Below are 12,368 nucleotides of genomic sequence, written 5' to 3'. Positions count from 1 at the left end.
CATGAAAACTGTGATATTTAGAGTTAAGACTTTTTAAAAATTTTTATTTATTTATTTATTTATTTTTGGCTATCTTGGGTCTTCATTTCTGCGCGTGGGTTTTCTCTAGTTGCGGTGAGTGGGGGTCATTCTTCATTGCGGTGCGCGGGCCTCTCACTGTCGCGGCCTCTCTTGTTGTGGAGCACAGGCTGAGTAGTTGTGGCTCACAGGCCCAGTTGCTCCGCGGCACGTGGGATCCTCCCAGGCCAGGGCTCGAACCCGTGTCCCCTGCATGGGCAGGCAGATTCTCAACCACTGTGCCACCAGGGAAGCCCAAGACATTCATTATTTATACAGTAAACAATAGAAACCATTTAAACTGAGAATACAATCCATAGCATATTGTACAGCTAATTAAAATGGCTATTGGTGTATATAGTTCATAGTATTCAATAAAAACCCTTGAAGTATAGAGCCTCTTTCATTTCTAAAAAGAGATACGCATGTGCTTGCAAAAAGTATCTCCATGTGAGCTGTTAAACAACATTCCTTTTCTTCCCTAAATATGCCTATAGATAGAATCATTTCAATTAAAAATTAGTTAGGTATTCAAACTTATGATTATTAGTGATCTTAGATAAAAAAGACTAAATCAAGTAAATTATGGTAGATTTTTAGAAATAAACTTATTCTTACAACATTTTTAAACATTTTAAATTTTCCTTTAGGTGAAAACGTGCCTGTTTTCTCTAACATTCTGTTTGTGTGTTGATTTGTTTTTATTCTTATTTTAATTTTTTAAAATTAAAAATAATTATACTGTTATTTTTTGATGAAGTGATGTTCCTTGATCTTTCAATAAAAATATGCTAATATTGCACCCACATATAGTAATACTTGGGATTGTACATTTTTCCTAACTTTTATAATATCAAGAACGTTATAAAATAGTTAAAAGCAATACCCATATTTAAGTGTGTTTTTTAAAAGTCAGATTTCCTGTGAATGTTCCTGAACATGGAATTTATACCATGTTGCAGATATATCTGAATCCATGGAACACTGACTTCGTAGTAGTACTTTACATTTTGGAATTTAGGTGATAACATCAAGTGAAGAACATACTTAAAGCATTTTATTTCATTAAACTATTATAACTACATCGTAATGTTTATGAGGCTTAGCTTAAAAGCTTTTCTACTTTGTATTCTCAAAGTAATTTGAAGGTAGAATGATACTGAACACCTGTCCTTATAACCATAATTTTGTGTGTGTGTATGTGTAAGGATCGAGACACACAAAAGATCCAGTGGATAGATCGCTTTATTGAAGAACTTCGCACAAATGACAAGTGGGTAATTCCTGCACTGAAACAAATAAGAGAAATTTGTAGTTTGTTTGGTGAAGCACCTCAAAATTTGAGGTAAGGCTCTTAATTCAGAAAATTTTCTGATTTTTATTTATATTATGTTGAAAACAGAATATCAGTAACAGCAAATTTTAAAGAGAGAAAGTAGAGGGGGAAAACAGGAAGCTTAATGAAATAAGAACTCTTTATTCTTCTTTATATTTAATGACACAGTTTAACATACCCAGTTTTATATAGCAGATAAGTATGAGTCAAGTTACTGCCTTCCACACTTAGTTCAGAATTGTCTCAATTCCAGCAGATCTGCCAGACAGTATCGTGTGGGTTGTGTTTATTTCGCTCCTTATTTCATCTTTCCTTTTCTACCAGTTCCCTCTGTGTTGGCTTGATATTCATTCTAAGTTCCACATGATAGTATTTCTTACAGTTCTTAAATATATTCTTAACTGGTCTACTCTGACACATTTCTCAACAATTTTTTTTTTAATTTTAAATTTCATACTAGGGAATAGGAATTTTCAAAGGGTGTTTTTTACCTTTTCTTGAATTTAAAAGTTAATTTTCAAAGGTAAGACTAAATGTGATTTAAATTATGGAAGATGACAAGTCTTGTTTAAAGATACTTTTTTACTCTTTATTTTAGCTATATTTTTCTTAAATAGTTAATTTCATGTTTGTACTTGATGCTAAACTATTAGTGGTTATTAGAATAATTTATCCCTTTATATTCTTGCAGTATATTTTGAATTAATGACAGAAGAGAAGTAATAACATGTAGAAAGCTAAATGTAGTGCAAGAATATTCACAATGCAATTAGGATTCCTGGTAGTGAACCCCAGTTTTGTCTGACTAGCTGTCATCTTAAAATGCTTCCCTAAACTTTAAGAAATATTTTTCTTGTATGTAAGACAATTATGATTGCCAAAATCCTTTATAGCACTAAACTGATAAGATTATGCATGTAAATAGAATTACTGTTTTAAAAGAATTATATAATGCTACTTTTAATGTTTTTCTCAAGTTGGATTTTTATTTTTTCCCCCTAGTGCTAGAAAAATTATATGAAATTAGGAAATTCTATGGCGATAAATACTGCAGGAAATGTTGAAATAGTCTAATAATAATATTTGTTTGTGAAGGACATATTTTTATTGTCTGATCTATGATACATGCCTTTTGCCTTTTATCAAACATACCCTTTTTCTGGTTGCTTATACATGAAATACTATATATACTCTGTTGGCTGGTGATTTGATCACCAGTAGATTAATAATGATGTGACTATGATTGATTTCACTGAAAATGACAAAACAGTATGGGAACTAGGTGTCTTTCTGGTGGTATCCATGGGCAAAACTGGCTACAGATTCAGTGTTCTAGAATGAACCTTTAATCGCTAATATCCTTGATAATGTAGATTAGCATATAACTGTACAACAGCTGTGCTTTGATATTAGTATCATGTAAGATCAGTATCATGGGTGAAATTGGAGAATACTGATAGACAGTTTTCAAGTAAAGTAAGAGTACTGGAATAAATATGTTGTGAGGCATCAGTTAATCTCAGATTTCTTGATATTTTATTACTAAAAAAGGAGAATATTGACCAATTTTATTACAGATGTCAAGTATTTTAACCTTTTAAAAGTAGTAGCTAGAATTTAGTCTCTGTAAACTTAGTTACAGCAGTGTTCATTTGCCTAATTATACTGTTAAATTCTTCTCGTTTTAGTCAAACTCAGCGAAGTCCCCATGTATTTTATCGTCATGATTTAATCAATCAACTTCAGCACAGTCATGCCTTAGTTACTTTGGTAGCAGAAAACCTTGCAACTTATATGAATAGCATGCGACTTTATACTAGAGGTATGTATTAAAAGCTAAAATTAACTATTGGGAATCAACCTGGCCTTGTCTTCCCTGTATTTTGTTTTGTCCTCATGTTAATTACTGTAGAAATGAAAATATATTTATTTTTTAAAGGACCAAAAAATGGCAGTGAATTGGTTTTTATAAGGTATATTCAGTTATGGGTCCTCTTGACCTCTCAAATCTTAAATGACCAAAACTCTAGGCCAACTTTTCAAGACTGTTTACTAAGTGCTTGTTTCTCTCCGTGCTCATCTTTGTTAAACTGATTTCTTTCCTTCTGTATTTGGGAACTGTATCTTGTACTTACAGTTGGTTGTTACCCTCTTGGGTATATACTCCTTTTAAACCTTTCCTTTCTTACTGACAGTACTTTTAACTGCTTTTCAAGAAAACTTAATTAATAATTCTCTTGTCAGTTTTCTCCACGTCTGTTGTTTGTATATATTACAGTTGTTTTTAATAACCTTACATTGATGTTTTCAGTTCTTCAGAGAACTTGGTTAAAATGTTACTAGATCACCATATGTACCATTGGTTCTCAGTGTATGAAACTTTAAACTTATTGGGATGAAGTTTCCTGTGGTTCAACAGAAAACTTTTTTTAGTAATTGCTATATGTGAGGCAGCCTTCTTGGTGCTTTAAAGACCAATTCCAGTATTAATTGTTCTTTAACAGTTTAATCTGAATGTCTGTGCTGGAGCACAAAATATTCTTTGTACATCTGTACCTCTATATTATACCAAATTCATAGGACAGACAAAACACCAGCTACCTTGTAGGCCCAATTTTTTATATTTGAGTATGAAAAAGAAAAGTTTCTGTTGTCCATTATTGAAGATATGATTAAGCTTAGTGATGAACTGAAAGTATTGCCCAGTTGACGTGATACATGAGGATGTGTAGAATTCAATCATATACATACATTTATAATGTGGGTGTTTGTAATAACTCATTATTTGACCAGAACAGTAGACTCTGTTCATGTCATTTTACCTTTAATGGCTATGTTGTAGTTTGGTTGAATAATAAGGTGTTTGTAGAGGTAGCTTAGTTTTTGCTGATACATACCCATATAAGTTACATAAATGTGTTGCAAGAATTAATCAACTCTTCAGATAACCCAAATGATTGTACTGACCTCCTGTTCATCTCATATTTTACCCATTCTAGTCGTAGTACTAGAAAAGCAGTCAAAGAACCAGGTGCTTAAATTGGTCCCACTCAGTCCTGCTTACTAGGTATACCAAGGTTTATTCTTAGCAGAATGGTAGGACAGGGAAGTCACTATAGGAATGAAACTGTAGTTTATTTTCTCTTGCAAGAGCAGCCCAAATCAGCAACATAAGTGAGAGATTTGTGTATAGTTCTCTTGAGGTTTTATGACCTCAGGCTTTCTTGGAGGTAGAGTCCTCCTACATGCCAATTAAGACCTTTTCCCAAAGTACAGTCGGCTACATATTTAATTTCAATAATTTTTATTCACTTTTGTGTGAATTCCTCTGTTAACTTAATGTCATTGCCATAAATTGAGTCCGAATTGGCCAGTGCAGTCAGGTGGAGCACATGTGCACTTCATCATCACTAGGATCCTCTGTTTCATTTAGTCAGATTATACTTGTGCTCTTGGTTTATCTCACTTTCATGATCTCAAGAACGGCAGCATTCTTCCGTATCATATTTATATTGCTTCTTTGCAAAGTTAGAGATAACAAATGCAAGCTCTATCAACTGCCTAGATTTAAAACCTGGCCTCATTCATAGCTATATAACTTGCAGGTTACTTAAGCCTTCAAAGAAGAGTTACCAAATCTGTAAAATGAGGATAATAATAGTTATAACTTCATAAGTTAATACTTGCTAGAATGGAGTTAATGCTTGTTAGAATGTTGCCTGACACATAGCAAGTACTTGAAATTTTGTTGTATTAATGAGTTCCTCTGAATTAATTGATTTCATATCATCTGCTTCTAACCTTTTCCTCCTTAATGTATTATTTTACGTTTCTCACCAGTGCTTTTTAGCAGTTGACCTTTAAATATAGGGACAAACTTAATTTTTCTAGTGAGACTTACATTGAATTCTATGATGTAGAAATAATAACACAAACTATGGTGATTGCTTATGTCTAAGAAGCATATTGCATGCTGTTCTGCATGTGCTGTTCATTGTGCTGTTCAACAGCACATTGATCTGTTCAGGCATGTGACAAGATATATATTGTGACGTTCTTGGAGTTCACTGATACTCCTTAGTTTCATTTCTTCCATGTTATGCATTTGCCATAACTATGTTGCATTTCTACTAGGCATCTTTGGTTTTGGAAAAATTATTTCTGTAGTGTCATGAGCAGCTGATTTCACCTCTGCTTTCATGTTATCTTAGACAAGAAAGTAACATAAAATTCTTCATAACTTTTACATGTGAAAGGTAAAAATGAGCTACTTTTTATTGAAGTTATGCACCAGTACTTCCTGAATCACAGTTAAAGATTTTTTTTTAATGTTTCTCAACAAAATACATAATACACTTCAGCTTAGTTCATTAGAGGATACCCTTTGTGTTGATTTGAAATTAATGAGAGTTTTATGTATCATTTTCTCCTATTTCTGAGCAAAGTTTTTAGGACTTACACAGTGCAATTCATTTAAATCTGTTTTTTTTTAGGGACTGCCAGTTTGCATTACCTCTTCCCATTCTCTTTGCTTTCATTATGATGCTTGGTTATTATCAGGACCACTTGGCAGCAAAAAAAGATGTATTTACAAGAGTCATTTAACAACCGTGGTGTGTTAAAATGTACATCCTGTGTTTTGTTCACGTAGTAATTCTTACTCATTTATACCTGTTAGCCGTGAAGTACTGTTAAATATATTTGTGGAATCTTGCAATTTAAAGAATATCTTTAATATTACTCATTTTACTAAGCTTATAGTTCTTTGGAGAAATGACTTTTTAAGGCTACCACAGGAACGTACAGGATAAGACTTGAACATCATTATGCTAGAAAGTGTTTTTAGAGAATCATGTCTCAATGTCAAAAAGAAGTAAGCTCTGACTTGCCATTAAAATAATGATACCATTAATGATAACCTTTTCAGTGTATGAGTCCTTGAGTTCACAGTGTTAAAAATATATAAATGGAGGCAGATGTCAACTATAGATGTAGGAAAAAATAATGGATGATAAAACTAGTAAGTGAAAGTTTGATGAGGACCAGAACAGTGACATAGTATCAAAGTATTCTCCCACAAATATTTAATTACAAAGAGAAAAGTAGTAACTGTTGGAGAAATTTGGTAGAAACACCTTAAGTAAGCTATTTAAGTTAAATTAACATTATTAATATTGGGATAAACTGATGTCTTTGCTTCTGATAATGATATATGGGAAAAGATACAGCGTTACTTTTGTGGTATTTCTTGCCAAATATGCATAACCTGAATCTAACTAGAGGAAACATGAAGCAAATGCAAATTGAATGGCATTACACAAATAGCTTTAAAATAGTCAAGGTAAAAATACACAAAGAAGAACTAAGGAGACTCTAAGAAAACAACTGCATGCAATATGTGAGCCTAGAGTTGATTCTGGATTGGGAAAAAGGGAAGCAAAAAAGAATGTTACTGAGACAGTTAATGAAATTTGAGTATATGCTCAAATTTGAGTATATGCTCAATTAGTCTTGGATTAATCTTAAAATCATGTAAGTACTATGGCTGTTTCCTTGTCAGTAGGGCTAGTTTTAGGGAGTAAAAATGACCAGCTTTACCTTCAGATGGTTCACAAAATGATACAAATGTGTATAAATAGAGATACTGATAAAACAAATGGACAGATTATAAACAATAGGTACATGTGGGTAAAGACTAGTCTTGTATCATTTTTGCACTTGAAATTATATGAAAAAGTAAAGTTGTACCATGCTTTTACCTCTGTGTGTGCATATGTGTGTGTCTCCACCCCCAAATCCTGCCAAGTAAGCACACACGCAGACGTTTTCAGACAGAGGTCTTTAAGGGATAAAAAGCAGCCAAAGTGGTGGCATAAAGTTTAGTCAGGTACTTCAAGATCAGCACTCTTGAAATACCAGAAAATGTGTATGTAGTAGAACATAAATTTCCACACTTTTGGAGGCCTGAGGCTTGGGCAGTTGATGACTTACAAGGACGTAATAAGATTATAGAACTGGTAGTAGATGCTCATGCATCTGGAAATGTAAAGCAGTGATAATATGTGCCTTTCTTTCCCAAATCCAATTCCAGATACATCTCTAACATCCTTTATGTTCCATCTTTTATAGCAAGTCAACATTTTACTTCTAATTCAGGTTTTTCTGAAATGTAAAATCTTGCCATTTTGATGACTTGGGTTGCCTTTACCAATTCTGAAAGGAGCTCATACAGTTAGAATTATTTGGCATCAGTACTGACAATAATACAAGTTCCAAAAGATGCATAATTGAGAAATACCAGTACTTCAGATTTTTGAAATAAATATCTTTGATTCCTGAGTGGTTGGCAGCTCTGTCTGAAGCATTTATTTCCACTGTCTTCTGTTCCACCCAAACAGATTTGGTTATTTTCAGGCAGAGATCTTTATCCTGTCCTCCTACTTCTTTTGTGATTTTTATTTTGCTTGATACTGAGATAAACAACCTTATGAGAATTTTTTAAGACAGGCTTTTTTTTCTTTTTTTTAAGATTTTCGATGTGGACCATTTAAAAAGTCTTTATTGAATTTGTTACAATATTGCTTCTGTTTTATGTTTTGGTTTTTTGGCTGTGAGGTATGTGGGATCTTACCTCCCCTACCAGGGATCAAACCGTCATTCCCTGCATTGGAAGGTGAAGTCTTAACCATTTGACCACTGGGGAAGTCCCCTAAGACAGACTTCTAAAACTCATGTTTTAGTTGAGTTATACCTTTTTTTTTTGAGTTATACCTTTTTTAAGGAAGCATCTCAGACACAAAAAGTATTAATGGTATTTTTAGGAAAATACGTGTTTTCAGATTTTTCCTTCACTTTTTCATTGACAAACACTGAGAGAATTTTTCACCCAGTATATGAAGTTGATAACAGAAGTCCAGAGTACTTACTAGTTTTATATTTAAAAAAGAATTTTCAACCTCAGTATAGGCCAACTTACCAACATATGTATTCATGGTCATATGGGAGGCTAGATTTGTTTTGTTTTATATATTTTTTAAAAATACCCCAGACATTCATAGTCTGTTGATTAAGGAAATTGTATGATAACGTTATCAAATGCAATAACATATGTAACTTTGTCTTAATGATGTTGTGTATGCAGAAATACTACAGTAACTGGTGTTAATATAACAGAAGGAAAAGTCAAGGGGATAAAGTCATTTTTTTTCTCACAGAATTGTTTCATTATATATGAAAAATGGAAGGGCTCTGCTGAAAAATTATTTTTTATAGCACATATCACATTTTCCTTTTGACTGTGTAAAAAGCAAGTGTTCATTTTTGTGGGGAAAATTAGATTATTTAAATATATCTATTACATGTTGCCTATTAATAATAAATGATTACTGGATTCTTAACTTCTTTTGGTTAAAGTCAACAGTGATGTGGATATACATGTGTATAATGCAATATTTTTGTTAATTTGCAGACCATGAAGACTATGACCCACAAACTGTGAGGCTTGGGAGTAGATATAGTCATGTTCAAGAAGTTCAAGAACGGCTTAATTTCCTTAGGTTAGTTTTAAACAATTAGTGCTGTTCTCTTTAAGGCATACATAAGGAATGCAATGTTAACATTCTTCATAGCTGAGTCCTTTTTAGGTAGCCATTTCACCTGTAACTGAGTATTTCCCCACATAAGAACCATTGCCAAAAGTTAATGTAACATTTCCTATGTGTTCATTATTAAATGCTTTTTAATTATTGGCTAATCTTTAACTTTATTCTTTTATTGGATTTTGAAGAAAATACATTTTAAATTTCAGAGTGGAGCTTATGTTTATTTCTGTTAGAAATTAAAGTTTATTCTTCATACATTTTCATACTTTGAACTATAGGACAGAAAAACCATGATCCAGGGAACATTTTCATTAATGCTATATCATGGCAGTAAGGAACATTAATGCTATCATGGCAGTAAAGGGTGGTTGGTATGCTTAGGTGCTTTATTTATTCTAACAATGACTGATAAAGGCAAACTAAACCTATATATAATAACATTACTTAAGATGGAGATAAGGAAAAATAGCCTATCTTTTAAGCCAAAACTAAATAATACTGAATTTGCTCAGTAATGTTTAACTTTTTTTAATATAAATTTATTTATTTTTGGCTGAGTTGGGTCTTCGTTGCTGTGCACGGACTTTCTCCAGTTGGCAAGTGGGGGCTAGTCTTCGTTGCAGTGCGCGGGCTTCTCATTGTGGTGGCTTCTCTTGTTGCGGAGCACAGGCTCTAGGCATGCAGACTTCAGTAGTTGTGGCACGCAGGCTCAGTAGTTGTTGCTCATGGGCTCTAGCTTAGTTGCTCCGTGGTATGTGGGCTCCTTCTGGACCAGGGCCCAGACCCCTGTCCCCTTCATTGGCAGGTGGATTTTTAACTACTGCGCCACCAGAGAAGCCCTGTAATGATTAGCTTTTAATGACGTGTCTATTTATGTGTATGGATATGGCTATGTAGCTTAAATAACGAGGTTGCTTGGAATTTCAGTTAGCATATCATAGCAGAAAAGTATATTTAAATCATAAGTATGTTAGGAAAGAATGCCCAGGCTATCAGTTTTTCATAAAATCTTGTATTTATTATTTTTCATACATATTTATTCTTGGGAATTTTCTCTTTAGAGTATGTTGTATACTATATTTCTGTTGCTGAACCATGTAATTTATGGGGAATATTTAGATTGACATACAACCTATTTTCTAAGTCAATCCATAGCTACCTTTAAGAATTTTATAATCTGTCAGATAGATCTGATCTCTCTGATGCAAGTGTTTACACATTCCAACTTAGGAAAAATTCTGGTCATCAAATTTTATGACATTAAAATCTAGTCATCAGATTTTATGACATTTTTTTAAAGTGCTCTTCCCCCCGCCACCCCCCAAACATCCAAGGAAAAAAAAGTTGCCACCTCATATCTAGATTCTCTCCCACAGTGGGCCACTATTATTGACATTTGTGTACTGTATCCCTTAGGTTTACTGACACAGAAAAATGGTTTAGAATTTACTTATTCTGTTAAAGTTTAGAATTAGACCTATTGTAGTTCCTGCTCTATACATACGTAGTAGTGTAGTTCACTAAAGGAAAAGGTGTTTTATTATTCTGGCCCTCATGTTGCTCATTTGTAAATTGGAGAGATTAGATAGAATTAAAAAGTTCTAAAAAGGCACCTTCATACTCAAACCTAGATTTATTGAGATATTAAAGACCTACAGTTACGACCCAAAAGAAGAAACCCACTGACATTAAATGAATACACCATACTGTATTAGAAATGAAGCCACCATTTGTTAACTAAGAATTAAATGTAAAATTATTCAGATTAAAATTAACTTACGTTTTCTTTCATTATCATTCATAGAAATAACACACAGAGAAAGTAGAAGAGTGCTAAGAGAGACTAGAGTCTAACTGAAGGAAGACACTGATTGAAGGAAAATGATCAGCTTCATTGTAGTCTTATTTTAATGGACACCTAATAGTCACACAGCTAAAAAGCACCAGAGGACATCTTGAATATTGATAAACATATTATAGTGGTCACTGACCTAGAAATAAGCTTAAATTACATAGACTGTTTTGTTTACTGTGTGCAGGTATTGAGTATAATATTTTTAGAAATTAAAAAATTTTGAGAAGCTTTATTTTATGAAAACATTCTGTTATGTCAGAGTCATCTAACGTAATAACCCTATTTTGCAATGAAACCATATATGCAGGGAGCTAAGTCAGGATCTGGTTTCAAAGCCTAAACTTCTTGAGAGTCAGAAAGAAGCTTCTGTATTTAGCTCACATCATCTAGCATAATTCTTCGAGTATAATAGTTGCCCCATGAATATATGCTTGTTAAATAAATGAATTTAATAGCTGATATTTTTTTCCTGCCAGATACATGGTTAAGAAATAAGCTTTTTTGAAAGAACACATTTTTAAGCTGTAATTAAAATGTGATTGTGCTAAATGAATTATTTTAGACACATTGAAATAAATTGTGTTTGAGGGTAAAATTGTATAGACCTAATTACAGATTTCTTAAATTTTTCCAAGATTTTTACTGAAGGATGGCCAACTGTGGCTCTGTGCTCCTCAGGCAAAACAAATATGGAAATGCCTAGCAGAAAATGCAGTTTACCTTTGTGATCGTGAAGCCTGTTTTAAGTGGTATTCCAAGTTAATGGGGGATGAACCAGACTTAGATCCTGATATTAATAAGGACTTCTTTGAAAGTAATGTGCTTCAGCTTGATCCTTTCCTGTTAACTGAAAATGGAATGAAATGTTTTGAACGATTCTTCAAAGCTGTTAACTGTCGAGAAGGGAAACTAGTAGCAAAAAGAAGAGCCTATATGATGGATGATTTGGAGCTAATAGGATTAGACTACCTTTGGAGGGTAAGTGAGAAGTTGGAACTCCTGTTTGCAAACACTGTACCTGAGGTGGTTTCTAAAAAATGGTTAAGGAGTCATAATTTTGCTTGTAAGTTACATGTATTTATCCTTGTTGATGCTTTTCCTAGTAATTGGGGGATAGGAGACAGTGCATGGGTGGGAACTGTTCATCTTCAGCTTCTTGTTATATCAATTTTATTTGCCACTAACTTTGGGTTCATTCTCTCTCTCTCTCTTCCCTCTCTTTAACTATCTGCCACTGAAACATCTATTGTACTTAGAATTTTTTCAGGTATATGCAAGTACAGTAACCATTTTCTGCCTGCAGATCTTTCACATTCCTTTCATGAAGGTCATTAGCTACCTTACATAAGTTATATCTTGGGGTTTATTGTACATTTAATGCCACAATGAATGATGGACAGAACAGAGGACTATTAGTTGAATGGAGTTTTCAATTAATACCTTTATGATATTCCTTAATTTGTGATATATTAAAGTACCTGAGGGTAAAATGCTTAAGCCTTTTTCCATCTTTATAAAT

At 33.2% G+C, this 12,368-nt stretch overlaps 1 protein-coding gene across 1 annotated transcript in view; it reads left to right on the top strand.

Moving 5' to 3' along the window:
* The window catches only part of LOC132419216 (ubiquitin carboxyl-terminal hydrolase 9X-like), a 145,878-nt gene that overhangs the window by 55,069 nt on the left and 78,441 nt on the right, over nt 1-12,368 (top strand). The window contains exons 13-16 of the mRNA XM_060003206.1: nt 1,266-1,402; nt 3,082-3,215; nt 8,862-8,949; nt 11,485-11,827. Of these exons, the coding sequence (XP_059859189.1) occupies nt 1,266-1,402; nt 3,082-3,215; nt 8,862-8,949; nt 11,485-11,827 (702 nt within the window). The remainder of the gene's footprint in view (nt 1-1,265; nt 1,403-3,081; nt 3,216-8,861; nt 8,950-11,484; nt 11,828-12,368) is intronic.

Source organism: Delphinus delphis, chromosome Y (genome assembly GCF_949987515.2).
Source record: "Delphinus delphis chromosome Y, mDelDel1.2, whole genome shotgun sequence".
NCBI classification, from domain to species: domain Eukaryota; kingdom Metazoa; phylum Chordata; class Mammalia; order Artiodactyla; family Delphinidae; genus Delphinus; species Delphinus delphis.
Note: the sequence above shows the minus strand (reverse complement) of the source record. Positions and strands in the feature narration are given on the sequence as shown.